Genomic DNA, 15,939 nt, shown 5'->3' on the forward strand with positions numbered 1-15,939 from the left:
TAACCATAGGATGCTTTTCAGGTGTCAGAGGTTGGAAATTAAAATTCCACTTGTACTTACCTGTGAAACTGGTATAAGATTGTCCTGTTTTTCTGTCAAAGGTCTAGCCAAGGGGGTTGTCAGCCATCCCCTAGCTGCTGCTGATGTTGCCTTTGTGTTCAGTGATTTGGAAATGCCCTCATCTACATGGATTCCCTGAACCCATCCCTGGGACTCAGAAAACTAGAGGGCTCTTATTTGCACATATTATTTAGTTGTACGTCATTTTAGATATCTCCTTCTACATGAAGGACAAAAATCTTTTCTTCTATTGTTCAGAAAGCAACAATAGAAGTCCTGATGGTGATGGGACTTCCCTGGTGATCCAGTGATTAAGACTTCGCCTTCCAATGCAGGGGCTGTGGGTTCCGTCTCTGACCAGGGAGTTAAGATCCCACATGCCTCAGAGCCAAAACACCATGACATAAACAACATAAGCAACATTGTAACAAATTCAATAAAGACTTTAGCTAAGGTCCACATTAAAAAAACAAAAGTCTTAAAGAAGTCCTGATGGTGAAGTCACACCAAATACAGCAGTTTTCAGTTACAGACAGAATGATAGGAAAAGAACAGGGAAGCACAGAAAATGTTAATCATCAGCAAGGGAAGGGCAGCCCAGTGTTGAAATACCTTAAAGGGACTTGCCTGGTGGTCCAGTGGCTAAGATTCCATGCTCCCAATGTGGGGAGCCTGAGTTTGATCCCTGGTCGGGAACTAGACCCCGCATGCTGCAATGAAGATTGAAGATCCCAAGTGCCACAACCAAAACCCACTGTAGCCAAATAAATAAAAATGAATAAATATTAAAATAAAATACTTTGAAGAATTTGAGCAAAAGACTAGTCATTTAGATGGGCGTGAAGGAGAGCAAGTCACATGATCCATGACATCCTGTCTGCCTTCCTAAGGGGATCTGCAGGAGGTGGACTTGCTAGCCTTTGGAATGTTCCAGAATGGGTTTCAGGGGACATCCTAGAAAAGCCAGAAGTTGGGAGCATAATGTAATGCTGAGGGCTGTGCAGACTAAGCCCCACCTGCTCCTACAGACCACGCCTCAGGACGACTCTTGACTAATCTGGTGAGCCCCTCTCTGATGGATTCAGGCCAAGCCATACCCACCAACCTGGAAGTGGGTTGCCGTGCTTTTTACTCACTCTGAGAGAGAGACAAAAATTAGAATAACCCAGATGCTTACTGCATCCCTGTTGCCCATCGGCGTGTTTCCTGGATGCAGTGCTGTGCCTCCTCACTGCCCTGTGCCTGACCCTGCGGTGGGGTGGTGTTCGCTCTGGCCCGGCGCTCTCTGCCGTCTCTCCTGGGTCAGTGAGTGAGGACATGAGCTCCATGAAGGCAGGGGCTCCAGGTGGGGCTGGTGCAAGGCTTCTCTGCCCATGGGATTTTCTAGGCAAGAATTATTTACCGCACCTGGAATAGTGTCTGAAGACTTACTACTTACCAGACATTGTGTACTGTTTCACTTTCTGTTTATTAAGGGAAAAAGAAAACCTACAAAGTAGGCACATTTTACAGATGTGAAAACTGAAGTTCAGTCACTTGCCTGATGAGAGTGACAAGTGGCAGGCATGGGATTCCACCCAGGGCTCTCTTGGGGCCTGTATCAGCCTTCCTAACGGCTACGCTGTACTGCCTCCTGTAGGCTACTGGACATATTATAAACCTCTGTATGAAGCAACGGCTATGTTAACTGAAAATTAGCTTGCTTTAGGATAATCCTGAAAGTCTTTTCTAATCAAATTCTAAAACTGTTGTGTTTTGGAATCTTCATTTCGTGTTCTATAAATGGCACGTAATTGCCCCTTTGTTTAGTGGTTGGAATAAATCGGTGTCACCGAGTTTGACTTTCTGTGAGCATTTGTCTCTGAAGAGAAAATGTGTGTGTATATGTTGGAGAAGGGGACCCAGATTGGCATTTAGTGATGTTGGAAAAAGAGTGGCCTTCTTGGATTACATTATGATGGGGAGACCATCTATCCCACTGACTGTTAAGGGCAAACATGGGCTTTTAAGCTGAGAGATTCACTAAGAAGGAAGCGATAGAATTCAAATAACAATGTGTAGGACATTTGGAGAGTAAAATTATGGATGTTTCTAACTAAGAACAAAGTGAACAAAAGTGGGAAATCTCCATGACAACTAGAGAGCGAAGCAACTGGATTCCAGATTCGCCTGCAGCTCTCTTCAAAACTCCTTGGAAAGTCTGAGAAAGCATTTAAATGGAAAACAAGTCAAGTGAATTCAGGCGAATGAATCTCTGAAAGACAGGAAATGATCCAGGTGATTGGAGTATACTCTCTCTTAGGGAACTGGGAAAGTAAGTGAAACAAGTTCAAAGGACACAAAGGACATTTTTCAATGTATTTCCTCTCCTACTCCATAACTCAATGCTCATTTCAAAGTTTGGGTTCTGTGGTCAGTTCAGTTTCTCTCCTTCTTACCATATCGAATATATATTTCTCCTGTGAAATACAATTCCTCCTTCTCCTGGAGGAATGTGTAAATGATTCTCTTTATAGTTCAGTAAAGCAACTAGTATTTGTTCTTGTTCAGGCTTTTTCGATGGGAAACATTGCTTCATCCTCTGTTCTTAAATAATCAGTCATTCATGTATTGAGTGGGGGCTCAGCAGTAAAGAATCTGCCTGCAATACAGGAGAGGCAGGAGATGCTGGTTCAATCCCTGGGTCAGGAAAATCCCCTGGATAAGGAAATGGCACCACACTCCAGTATTCTTGCCTAGAAAATCCCATGGACAGAGGAGCCTTGCAGTATACTGTCCATAGGGTTGCAAAGAGTTGGACACGACTGAACACACACACACGCACCTGTGCTTAAACACTGCAGGAGCTTAAAGGACTTTGCCTGTGTTCAGAGGGAAACAAAACCTGTACAAAAGAAAATCATGGCATCATAAGCAAATGCTAAATTTATGGGATGCAGTTGTTGCAAGAAAGGGGACCCTTTCCAGGGCCCAAGAGACGGCTCTTGTCTAATACTCAGAAATGAGTTGTCCAATGAGACGCACATGCTGACAAAGCAAAGACTTTATTGGGTAGGGGCGCCCAGGCAGAGAGCAGGAGGGTAAGGGAACCCAGGAGAACTGCTCTGCCACATGGCTCAGAGTCTCGGGTTTTATGGTGATGGGATTAGTTTCTGGGTTGTCTGTAGCCAATCATTCTGACTCAGGGTCCTTCCTGGTGGTGCACGTATCGCTTAGCCAAGATGGATTGCAGTGAGGAGGATTCTGGAAGATTGTTAGAACATATGGACTGGAGTCTCCTCTCTCCTTTTGACCTGTCCTGAATTCTTCCGGTCAGTGGTAGCTTGTTAGTTCCGAGTTCCTCACCAGGAACTCCTGTTGTCAAATAACTCATGTACGTGGTCACCATCCTGCCTGGCCAGGACGGCGGTGTCAGTCAGCGGGGTCCCCTAATACAACTAGGAAGAGAGGCTTCATTCTTCAAAAGAAGAAAAAATCAGTAGGAAGCCCACCTTCACGGTGGAGAAAAATGTAAAGATGAGCCTGGAAGAACCCATAGAATTTAGTCACCCAGAGAGAAAGGACAAGATCCAGACAGGGGCTCAGCATTCACAAAGACACATGCTAGGCCTGAGCTGGTGACAGCAATTGGCAACTGGGAGTTAAGGTAGAGAGCAAACATGCAGACACAGCGGGGAAGGAGGGTGGGACGAGATGGAGAGCAGTGTTGACGTATATGCACTACCGTGTGTGAAGTCGGTAACTAGTGAGAGCTTCGGAAAAGCAAAGGGAGCCAGCCCGTGCCCAGTGATGGCCTAGAGGGGCGGGATGGGCGAGGAGGAGGTCCACGAGGGCGGGGACATGTGTAAACACGGAGCTGATTGACTTTGTTGTACAGCAGAAACCAACACACATTGTAAAGCAATGACACTCCAATAAAAAATAAGGTTAAAAATAAAAAGTAAACCGTCGTCTAATTCTGCCTCTACCGCCTAACCAATGCATGATGTTAAGCAGGTCATTCTAACCGTCAGTTGCCTTGTGTTTCATCAGAGAAATCACCACTTGCTTCTTAGGGCTGTTGTAAGGATTAAATGAGATACTGCAAGCAGAGCCCTTACAAAATGGCAGTGGTCATAATCCTTCTCTACTGACGTTGAAGGGATAGAGGATTTGATGAATGGGCACTGGAAAGTCATTGTAATTCTTGAGCAGGGTCTTGGCTTTAATTAATGTGGGTCTTAGGAAGATTAATCTGGCTGTGGTTTGTAGGATTGATGAAGGGAAGAGTCTGAAGACGGGGGGTTATGTCAGGAGGCTGAGAGTCATTTGGCTTGATTTTATGAGGAACTGAATTAGGAAGGCGGCTGTGAAAACTGAGGAGGAAGGACAGCGCTAGATGGAGAAAAGACCGTCCAGAACTTGGTGACTTGATCTACAAGTCAAAAGACAGATGGAGTTAGTCAGAGATGGGCCGCAAACTCTGAGCTGTAGAAACCAGGCAAGCATGTGCCAGCCCTGCACTCAGAAGGGAAGCCAAGGTGATCTGGGCAAAAGCTACAGAAAGCAGGTCCCAAGAAGGCAGGGATCTGGTCTATGTCATTTCTCCTTATGTCCTCAGCACTGGAAACAGTAACTCACATATAGCAGAAGCCCAGAAATTATTTTTTGAATGAATGATGGATGGATGGAATGAAAGAATGAGTAGATGGTGAGAGCATCATCATTTACAAGTAAACTCTGAACAATTCTGTAAAGTAGATGGTTTTTGTTTATTTTTTATTTATTTGGCCATGGCAGTTTTTAGTTGTGGCATGCAAACTCTTAGTTGTAACATATGGAATCTAGCTCCCCCACCAGGGATAGAACCCAGGTCCCCTGCATTGGAGCAAGGGATCTTAGCCACTGGGCCACCAGGTAAGTCCCAGTAAATTATTTTTATATTTTGAGTAATAGAGCAGCCTTCTATATAAAGGTCCATATTTAATCTAGGGGTGGGAGGAAAGTATTTCTCAGGAAAAATTTAAAAACCATCCATCCAATAGAAAGAGGTAACTGTTAAAACTTAGAACACTGATACAAAGGGAATTTTCTAATTCAGAGAACATTAAAAAAACATGTTCAAAATAGGGGAAAGAAAACCCCACTTGTTCTGGTATGTATTGTTTTATCCTTCCCATCCTGGGTATAGGATAAAAGAAAGCCCTTACTTGCTTGTTAGAAGAAGAAAGCTCACACTTGAAGTTCTTACTTGGCAGATGTCAGTTGAAAGCTCTGCTTATGGAATATGCTGCAGTGTCAAAGTCTGTTGGATAATTTTAGACGAATGTGTCATGTGTGACATGGAAATATGGCATGCTGTACATTAGTGATTTCCCAAGTGTTTGGAGCAGGTAGTAATGTGCTGAGAAAGTGCTCTTTATCTCTCCACACAGTGTACTTGTAGAGCAGTGGGGAAATGCTTTTGGTGGAAATTACTTTAGTCAGAAAAAGAATCCATTTACAATATGCGCCTTCTAACATCTTTCAGACAATGCATTGTATTAAAGAGGCATTTTTTGATTAATGTTTTATAAACATTTTTCAGCATGACAGCTTAAAGTCCCTGTAAAATTGTAAATGCGCGCGTGGTGTTCACTTCCATAAAGTCAAACGCCATCTCATATAGTCTAGTCGGATCCTGTCAACCACAGTGACACAGAATCAGTACCTGGGAGCATTAAAATTAATTTGCTTCATTTATATTACTGCAGTGATCGCAAGATGAAAAGAGTCCTATATTTAAATTTTACTTGAAAAAGAAAACTCTTTCGAGTAAGTTTGTTTGGTTTTTTTGAAATCATTGCCCCTTTTTTCTCCCTAGTTAATGAATGGAGTGAAAATGGAGTGATAGTCTACACAGTAATTTTATGATGGGGTCTGGATTAGCACAATTCCAATCCTTCAGCACTCTTCTTCTGAGCACTAAGACGCTCAGAGATGAAGGCCAAACAGTCGCTGACCCTAAGAAGCTCACAGCTTAGTCAGGGTCACACACACACACACACACACACACACACACAGTCACACACACACACAGAGCAAGCAGTAATAATAAATGCAGCAAATGCTAGGCTGGAATGCGCCTCAGTTGGTAAGCCTAGAGCAGAAAGGAGGCTTGAGACAATAAGGATGACTTCCCGGGGGAGGCAAGTTTGGGAACTGAGGGCTTACAGACTGGGCAGGTCAAGAAGTGGGTGACAAGAATTCTGGCAAAAAAGAGCTCGTTGGCAAAGACCGAGAGGCAAGACCTCTCGAGCCCAGGGGGCGCAAGGCGGGAACGAGAGGGTCCTGCGCCCTCAGTGGCTGGCGCACAGGGGGCGTGGAGGGGGACAGTGAGCCCTCGAGGGGCTTGTGCTCAGTCTGGTTCCTGACTAGCAAATACCCTTCACAAGACAAGCCTGCAGGCGGAGAGAACGGTTTGGGGAGAGAGTTGGGGGCACAGGTGAGGCCCACCGTGCCCTGAAGGAAGGTCACGGGGAGGAGGCGTGAGTGGTCACCCAGGGGCTGGTGAGCCTCCTTACTGAGGCTCTGTCACATGCTGTAGTTAATCTGTTCAGTGAGTGCTCGTTGAATGAATGAATGAGTGATGGGGTGAACTATTGAAAGGGTGGGTGAAGAGGATGAAAGGGCAGTGCATTACATGGGCTTCTGGAAAACGAGATCTAGCCCACGTTCTCTGATTTGACTTGAAGATCAAGTTTTGCCAAATCCATGGCCAGGTGACAGAAATCGCAGCGTGGGAAGTGCAGTGGCAGGTGCGGGGAATCTCTCTACTGCACTTCCCGTGTTCCTTCTGACAGCGCTGGACACCCGGCCAGGAGGCCCTAGAACAGAGATCATAAACTCACTGCTTCCAAGCGATCGAGGCCACTGCCTGGACCACTCGGGCGTGGAGAAGTTAATTCTCCTCCCCTCACTCACTTCTCCCAGCTTCTCTTTCTACTCTGACTCTTGAGAAAACGAAAAGGCAGTGAGCAGAAGCTACTGATTTGGGGCCAGAAGGGCAGACAGGGAGAAACTGAAGGAAGCATGGGAAAGAAAGACTGAGTCACAGAGGAGACTGCGAAGACGCTAATGATTGAATAGGAAAGTGAATCATCGGATGGTTGAGAAGTAAGGGAGCATTTCAGGCCGAGGGCACAGAAAGGCTCCCAAAACAAAAAGCTTTGCTCCGGACTCTGGGTCCCCCTGTGCAGGGACCAGCCTGTCGCGAATCCACCCTGAGAGGGTGACAAGACATAGCAAAGGGACCTGACCCTCATCTTCGGAAGCCAGGTTTTCCTCTCTGATTTTATTTTCAATCATATTTTTAACAGTCACCAGGAAGAGTGACGATAGGAAATCTGATTAACAATTAACAACAATGAGAGACTTCACTGGTGGCCCAGTGGCTAAGACTCCACGCTTCCAATGCAGGGGGCCTAAGTTTGATCCCTGATTAGGGAACCAGATCCCACATGCCTCATCTAAAGATCCTGCAAGCTGCACTGAAGATTGTAGATCCCATGTGTCGCAAGTGAGACCTGGCACAGCCAGATAAATAAACAGTTAACCAGAAGGTTTGCAGGCTCACGAAGTGGTGAAGGGAAATCCCCGCTTCATTCAACAAATGGCTACGGCAGCTGCCAGTCATGGTGGAACCCTCTCTTGAGGTGGATGGCTGGGGTATGAGGCTGAGTGAGAGAAGGTCTGTGTCTCCAGGGTGAGTTGGGCAAACACACCAGCCCATCGACCCAGGGACGATTAAACAGCTAGAAAACTGGAAAGTGGAAAGGGGACAATGAATAGCCAGAGCTGGGGGAATAAAGGAAGAAGTTGGAGATCTCAGAACCTATCAGTACAAGTCTGGAGAGGAAATGAAGATCAGACTTCCTAGGAGGGGCATAAGGGGCTATCCACTGGGGCTAACCCCCAGGCACCTGCCCCTTCTCCATACTTCGTGTAGTGCCTTCTCTGGGCAGAACTATCCAGGGAGCCATGAACTGATGAGGAGGAGTGATGTTTGCAGAGTCCCAACCCTGTCAGCAAATATGTACAGAGCAGTATACTGGAAGATGAAATGAACGAGCTGAAGAACCAGCCCCAGGCCAGAAGAGAACTTCACATGCATTGGTACTAGGGACCACAGGAGGTAGAAAGTCAGTTGTACGCTGGAAGCTCCTAGAAGCCAGCTTCCATCTGGGGTTCCCTTGCAGCTATGAGGGTAGGCCTCACAGTTGCTGAACTGCTGGCTGATGTGGAATCACAGGAGCACCCCTGTGAGAAGCAGGGGAGTCCAAGGTCTGCCGCCCCGGGAGCACTGCTGGGAGGAACCCAGGCGAGAGGGTCCCAAAAAGACTCTGGGTCGGAGAGCTCTTTGCATCCCAGGTCCTCTTCTGCTTCATGGAGCCACCATCCCCTGGATGTCTTGAAGACCTCAGAGGCCTTGACCCTGGCCTGACACAGAGAACCAGAAACCCAGGGGACCTGGATTGCAGCAAAGCCCCCACCTCTTGGGAAAGTTATCCAACCTCTAGGCATTTCATTCATACAGGAGAGCCCTTGACAGCACCTGGCATCTAGTTAAGCACTCACCGCACACAGAAACATTATTGTCATCATTACTGTTATCTTTTCATCGCACTACAGTGAGCTGCCGAGGTCGTTTCCATTAAGACACCTTGTGTATCTTGCTTATTGGAGAGGTAGCTCTGCGACTGTAGCTGTGAACTTGCTTTGGCTTACTGAAGAACAACACAGAGCCCACCTGAGCATAGCCAGGAAAGTGGAACTCGGGTGATTTAGCCCAGCAGCCACAGGCCTTGAATTTTGAGCCAGAAATCCCTGCTCTGATCACTTTTAGAAACAAATACTTCCATATTTATATCATTTGCTCCCTTTATGCCCCTGTTACTTTCATTCACATCATCCTTTTGGGCCAAATAACCTTTCCTGAGAATTTCCCTGGTGGTCCATTGGTTAAGAATCCACCTTCTAATGCCAAGGACACAAGTTCAACCCCTGGCCAGGGAACTAAGATCCTACATGCCTCAGCACCACAACAAAGATCCAGAGCAACCAAAAAAAAAAAAAAAGTAATAGCCTTTTCCGAAAATAGGAGGAATATATATTTGGATCTTCTTCATTTCTCATTGTAATAACTTTCTGGAACCATAATATTAGATGCTGCTAATTCAAATCCAATAAATGGATTAAGCATATTACATTCAAAAGCAAAGCTCCTTTGTTCTTTGTATTAGTGAGAAGACAGAAACTGTGCAAGACTAAACATTTGGAGCTTCGAGAGAGACATTGTTTGGGAAGAGTTAAGTGTTTGCAGTTTATGGCAATGATATGTGAGGCTATGAAAAAGAAAGCAGCCATGAAATACATTTTTGCATAAAGGTTTGAAATTTATTAGAAGGTAAAAATAATTGAAGAAGCAGAGCTTTCCTCACCAGGTTATAATAAAATGTTATTTATGGGCCATCATTGCATGTGTTTAGGAGCTTGGTTCCTTTTCAGTGGCTGTTCCCAAAGAAACAAAAAGAAAGCTAAGCTCTTAAAGCTGTTCAGATGACAAAACTGATGTGCGTACATAGTCGTCTGATGACTGGGCCACATTACAGCAATTGGTGATAACAGTCAAATCACCAGAGTCTGAATTCTGTTATAGAAGCTTAATAGGTACACGTGCTAGGTGGGTACTTAAAAATCTTCATGCTTTGCCATGGGTACAACAGAGCAGCAGACTCAGTAGCAGGATTCATTTACCTAAGTTCTGGTAAGACCTTCACTGTGGGCTTTAATCACTCAGCACAGATTTTAGAATTTTCATCTGCCATACACAATACTGCTTAAAGCGCTTTGAGCTTCTTGGCCAGAAGAGTGGGCAAAGCCTTTATGACTGTCTTTTTGGCTAAAGTACCCTCCTATTTATCTTATCAAATCCTTTCAGCCCCAAAGTGAACTTAGGCGCTTTGAAATGGTATCTAGCAGGCCTCCCTAAAGACCAGTGGAGTGTTTTACTACTAAGCAAATGATCCATTTTTAACCTCTACTGGTATACCTCCGTCTTCTCGAAGCAACTCTCTTCCACTGTCTTCTCTCCTCTCGTTAGACAGACAGTGAGAGCACCAGTGCCCTTGGACTGACCCCCTTTTCAGTTTTAATCTGTTCTAGAGCTTAGAGCTTTACGTAGTGAAAGGAAGATGGAAAGATTTGGTGATTCATTCCAGACAGTCCCTGTTTGGTTCTGTGAATATCCACAGGGGAAAGATGGTGCATGCCAAGGTCAAGTTTTAATGGCCCGTGTCTTTAGTTTAATGACTAAATTTGATGAATTTAGTTTGATGAATTTGCCTTTAGGTTTTGTATCTTCTTTGTTCGTCAGGAATCCCAATGCTGAAGATCGTGTTTGCAGGCCACGAGTACCTCTCTCTAATATCCGTCCCCTTGCTCATCTACCATCCGGTGCAGATCCTCCTGGGAAGTGTGTTGGTGCCAACAATAAAGTCTTGGATGGTGTCAAGGCAGAAGGTGAGACTCTAGAAGGATCTTACTTGGATCCAAGTCACATTGAAATGCTATTTCTGAATCTTAGCCACTCATACATGTTAGCTTTTGCACATATAACCTTGTTCTCAAGTACACATTTTCTTAACTAAATTCAATAATAATGATGCATTAATCCATTTCAACTTGAACAAGAGAGTTGAGGACCAGTTGTTCTACATTGTTATAAAAGCACTATGATACTTAAAATGCAGTCTTTAAAAGCCATTTTTAATTTGCTCACATTGAAGGGCATATTACAGTGGAGTAAAGTTTCAGTAAATATACTCAAAATATACGTGCCCCACCACTCGGGTGCACACCAACTTTGCCTTGCCTCTTCATTCATATGTGTCCTGATTTCATGTTTGTCTAAGCATAATAGCACTTGGATTTATCTAGAATGTCTGCTTTCTCTTTAATTTTCCAGACGCTTCACAACTTCTTTGTATTGCCAAACTATGTGTTTGGGAATTTAATAAGAGTTCAGCAGCAAACAAGGCCACACAGTGATGTCAATTTCACCACACTTGGCTCAAAAGCCTTACTTATTTGATATTTGTGGATCTCTCAAATTATGTGCGCTAAGTCGCTTCAGTCATGCCCAATTCTTTATGACCCTGTAGACTGTAGCCCTGCAGGCTCCTCTGTCCATGGGATTCTCCAGGCAAGAATACTGGAGTGGGTTGTCATTTCCTCCTCCAGGGGATCTTCCCAACCCAGGGACTGAACCCACATCTCTTACATCTCCTGCGTTGGCAGGCAAGGGTTCTTTACCTTTGGCACCACCTGGCAAGCCACAAATTATATATCAAATTAAAAACCAAATAAAACAGAGTGAGTGACTCATACAAAATGTAGATGCAGCACCTGCTGCGGAAGCACCCATAGAGCACCTCCTTCCCAGCAGCTCAGACTTTGCAAGGCTACTTTCAGCCCACTCATAAGGTGGCAGCTGTCACAGGAGATGAGTAGGAGAAGGAGACAGCCAGTGACAGAGCCCCCTGTGTCGTGTCCTTCAGCTCAGTTCAGTCACTCAGTCGTGTCCGACTCTTTGCGACCCCATGGACTGCAGCCACGACAGGCCTCCCTGTCCTTCACCAACTCCCGGAGCTTGCTCAAACTCATGTCCGTCAAGTCAGTGATGCCATCCAGCCATCTCATCCTCTGTCGTCCCCTTCTCCTCCTGCCTTCCATCTTTCCCAGCATCAGCGTTTTTTCAAATGAGTCAGTTCTTCTCATCAGGTGTTGGACCAAAGTATTGGAGTTTCAGCTTCAACATCAGTCCTTCCAATGAATATTCAGGGCTGATTTCCTTTAGGATGGACTGGTTGGATCTCCTTGCAGTCCAAGGGACTCTCAAGAGTCTTCTCCAACACCACAGTTCAAAAGAATCAATTCTTTGGCGCTCAACTTTCTTTATAGTCCAACTCTCACATCCATACATGACTACTGGAAAAACCATAGCTTTGTCTAGACGACCTTTGTCAGCAAAGTAATGTCTCTGCTTTTTAATATGCTGTCTAGTTTAATCATAGCTTTTCTTCTTCGAGGAGCAAGCGTGTCTTAATTTCATGGCTGCAGTCACCACCTGCAGTGATTTTGAAGCCCAAGAAAATACAGTCTCTCAGTTTCACGTCCTAAGTGTCCTAAAAACGGAATAGCCCCGCCACCACCTGTTAAGTTCCATGTATGCTCAGCACGCCCAGCCTTCACCAGGTTCAGAGTGTGGACCCTTGAGCCCAGCTGCCCGTTCTACCGCCTTGCCCATGCGACCCTGGCCGTGTTCCTTCAATTCTCTCTACCTGTCTCTGCCACTCTAAGACTTATGATAACATCTGCTCTTTAGAGTTATGGAGGATTACATGGCAGGTGTTTGACAAAAGCCAGCTGATACATTCACTGTCATCATCACTGAAGTTTTGTATTCTCTATGACTGTTTGTAGCAAGCTCTGCTACCCCCATGGAACACACGGGGACTAGGCCCAGAGAGCTGAGCAACTTGCCCAGAGTTATACGGGGAGTGTAGTCAGGGCGAGAGTTAGGACTGGAACCGTGGTCTATTTGTCCCCCCAGATCTTCCCCCCACACCACAATGATGCTCCAAACAGAAATACAAGGTTGCTTTTATCTAATTTATTGTAGTTCATTTACAATGTTGTGTTAGTTTCAAGTGTATAGCAACATGATTCGATTGCATATAAGAGTAATAATGTGTAGTCTTTTTCAGATTCTTTTCCATTGTAGGTTACTGCAAGACACTGAGTAGTTTCCCTGTGCTACACAGAAGGCTCTTGTTGTTTATCCATGTTATATATAGCAGTGTGCGTCTGTAAATCTCGAGCTGTCCTAATTGCTCTCCCCCACTACAAGACTGCTTTTAGAAGGGGAGCCCTAGGTCCCCAGAATTCTGAGAGAGTAGCGCTCCAGCACCTTCCCTCGTCTTGTTACCGAACAAAATGTGGGCAAACGGCACTCTGTGCTGGGGGCCACGCCAGGCTGGTCGCTTCCCACTCAGAGCTGCTAGAGGAGCGGTTCCATAACCTTTTTTTCTTTTACTCTTTTTCCCCTTCGAAAACTTCCACTTGTATTCATGCTCATGGCTAATGATGTGTATGTACACGATAGACTAGAATTTATACATATCAATTTCGACAAGGAATGAAGAAAATTATTTGAAAATCCCAATATTCCATCAACGATTAGCAATCCTAGTAAACTGCAAATTAATCAGAATAAAGTTTTCTTCTAAATGTTTAAAAGCTCTGGGATTTATCCTACAGAGTAACAGAAGCATGTCCCAAAAGGGAGACTAAACTAGACAATGCCACTCACTTTTCCTATTTTTATAGAAATCACTCCCAACCAGGGGGCCACTGACTAATGTGGAATCACCCAGAAGGCTTGAAATTATTTAGCCATCCCATCTGGCCACGAAAATAAATAGGAAGTGTCCATCATAAGGGTATCCACGAGTGTCTCCTCCACTTTGCTGATAATACTAAGACCCACAGGGACCATCTAGCACAGCAGAGATGAGTGGCCATGCCAGAGTCTGTGGCCAGTGAGGTGGGCAGGTTTGGATCCGGGAGTTTTGACCACGGGTTGTATAATGCTGTCTAGGCAGGCCTCTTCTTCTTCCTTGCAGCATAAATTATCTGGTGTTAACTGATGCTCTCACATTGTTCGTGGATACAGTCCAACTCTGAACGTCATGTTTTCCTTTCTTGCAGGGAGTGAAATTGATGAGGCCAACAGTATAACAAGGAGGCGGTCGTTCCACAGCCATGTATATATGTACAGGATTGTACTTACGGTTCTGAAGACTTGTATTTGTGAACGTTGCTTCGATGCATATTTTATTTTTTTACACAAAAAAATATGATATAACTGTTTAAAGTGCCTTAAAATGTATTTGACGAGAGCATTATTTCCAAAACCTACTTTGTTGGTTACTGCCCGGGATGGTACAGTATTTTGGAGTTGTTTAATTTTCTTTTTTCCTAACACAGAAAACAGTCATGAAAGTGACAAAAAAACAAACACGTTTTTCTCGTACCACCTTCCCTGCACTAAGCTCTCTCCTAGTTACTGTACTGTTTGAAATGAGGTCACATCATCAGGAAAATGCCCTTCCCATGACAGTGAATATTTCCAAAATCTTATTTGATTTACCATATGATTCTTTCTTTTTCTGCAACTGTGACATGCCTCTTCCTTATCAACTCAGCAGGGGTCACAGACTGAATAGAGGCTGAAAAGCATAAGTCATCTGCATTTCTTGATATCATTTTTTAAGACATTCCTTCAAATAGTTTCCACACAGAAATTCCTCAGTTCCATTACAAGAGACTGTGGTGCTCTGTGTCTTAAATTTATTATAAGCTGCTTCAAAGAAAGGGCCTGATGTTTGAGTTATGAGTCAAAGTACATGAGGTTTCGAGATAAACTACAGGATTTGGGTTTCAGGATTTTTTCAAATGTTTTCCCTTTTTCTTCCATCATTTCTTTCTTACCTGTTTTCCAGCACACTTGGAAACTCCCAAGAGCCAAATGTGAGACACCAAAATGTTACAATTAGTTGGAGTGGCAACAATTAATCCACATTCCACAACTGAGACCAAAATTGTTTCCCTGTTACACTGATGTGCTGAGCACAAATTTCCCCTTTTAGCCAGAAGCAGCCTGTTACATCTTTGGATCAAGTACACTTAAGGCATTTGAAACGTTACTAATGAGAATTTTCCTTGGCAGATTTGACAAATGTTTGCAACATTTTTTTAAAAAATTAAATCACATTGCTGTTATGAATAGATGAAGATATAAAGGTCATCGAGGCAAACAAATGTTATATATACACATTCTGTCTAGCTATATGGAAAGAAAAATGGACACAGAAGATGCAAAACCATTCATTAACCAAAACAGCAAGGACAATTAGTTCCCAAACTGGCATCAGTTTGCCACGGAGTACCCAATATTTGCTTCTACTGTGGCTGGAAAAGCTCTCACGACCCAGTTACAGAATCAAGTCATTGCTTTATAGAAATGAGGGAACGCTTTTTCTCTTTTTCCTGCACACCATTCTGTCACACCTCTCTACTTTTCCTGACTTAACAGATGACACTGGCATCCTGAGTTGCACTGAGGCCACATCATAGCTTTAGCAGCTGTTTTGCTGTTATTTTATCAATAGCAAAAAGTCATTCCTTAGAAGCTCACCATGTTTACCAATATCATAAATTTACAGTACTGTTATTGCCAGCTCTTATCTTGTGTTACTTCTGAGTCATTTCAATGTCATTGAAACTCATACATTTCACAAGAGTTAGCCTCAGTGTAAGTTTTAAGGCTAGTGCCAGACCCTGCAAAAATCTATGCTAAACAGGCTATTTGTCAAGAATTCCTATTGTCAACAAATTCACCTGTGTCTAAAACTACAATAATTTTGCTTGGTATTTTTGATGCTTATGTATGGAGAACAGTAAGGTTTTTTATGTTTTTTTCCTACAAACTTCTTTGAATTTCAGAGTAAATGGAATTGTCTGTCTGAGTTATCATAAAAATCTTCAGCATAGTATTAGAATACTGATTTTTTTTCCCCTCAACTTATCTACCTCTATTGTCTTTCACCTATAGTAGGTGTGACTATGGGATAAAATTCAACTAAAAATGCTATAACATTTTATCTTTTGCTTTAAAAAAGTGTTTTCTGTTTTCAAATAATCTTTACGTAGTGAATTTTGGTGGCTTTATTGATATGTTTATGCCTATTTCTTTTTTTACACAAATGCTGTGCATATTTTTCCATAAAGGACAAAAAA

At 43.8% G+C, this 15,939-nt stretch overlaps 1 protein-coding gene across 2 annotated transcripts in view; it reads left to right on the forward strand.

Moving 5' to 3' along the window:
• The window catches only part of SLC10A7 (solute carrier family 10 member 7), a 288,285-nt gene extending 273,389 nt beyond the window's left edge, over window positions 1-14,896 (forward strand). For both annotated transcript variants that reach the window (XM_043485017.1, XM_043485010.1), the window contains 2 exons: window positions 10,454-10,599; window positions 13,849-14,896. In XM_043485017.1, the coding sequence (XP_043340952.1) occupies window positions 10,454-10,599; window positions 13,849-13,878 (176 nt within the window). In that variant the 3' untranslated portion in view covers window positions 13,879-14,896. The remainder of the gene's footprint in view (window positions 1-10,453; window positions 10,600-13,848) is intronic.
• Window positions 14,897-15,939: the final 1,043 nt, after the last annotated feature.

Source organism: Cervus canadensis, chromosome 1 (assembly GCF_019320065.1).
Source record: "Cervus canadensis isolate Bull #8, Minnesota chromosome 1, ASM1932006v1, whole genome shotgun sequence".
NCBI lineage: Eukaryota > Metazoa > Chordata > Mammalia > Artiodactyla > Cervidae > Cervus > Cervus canadensis.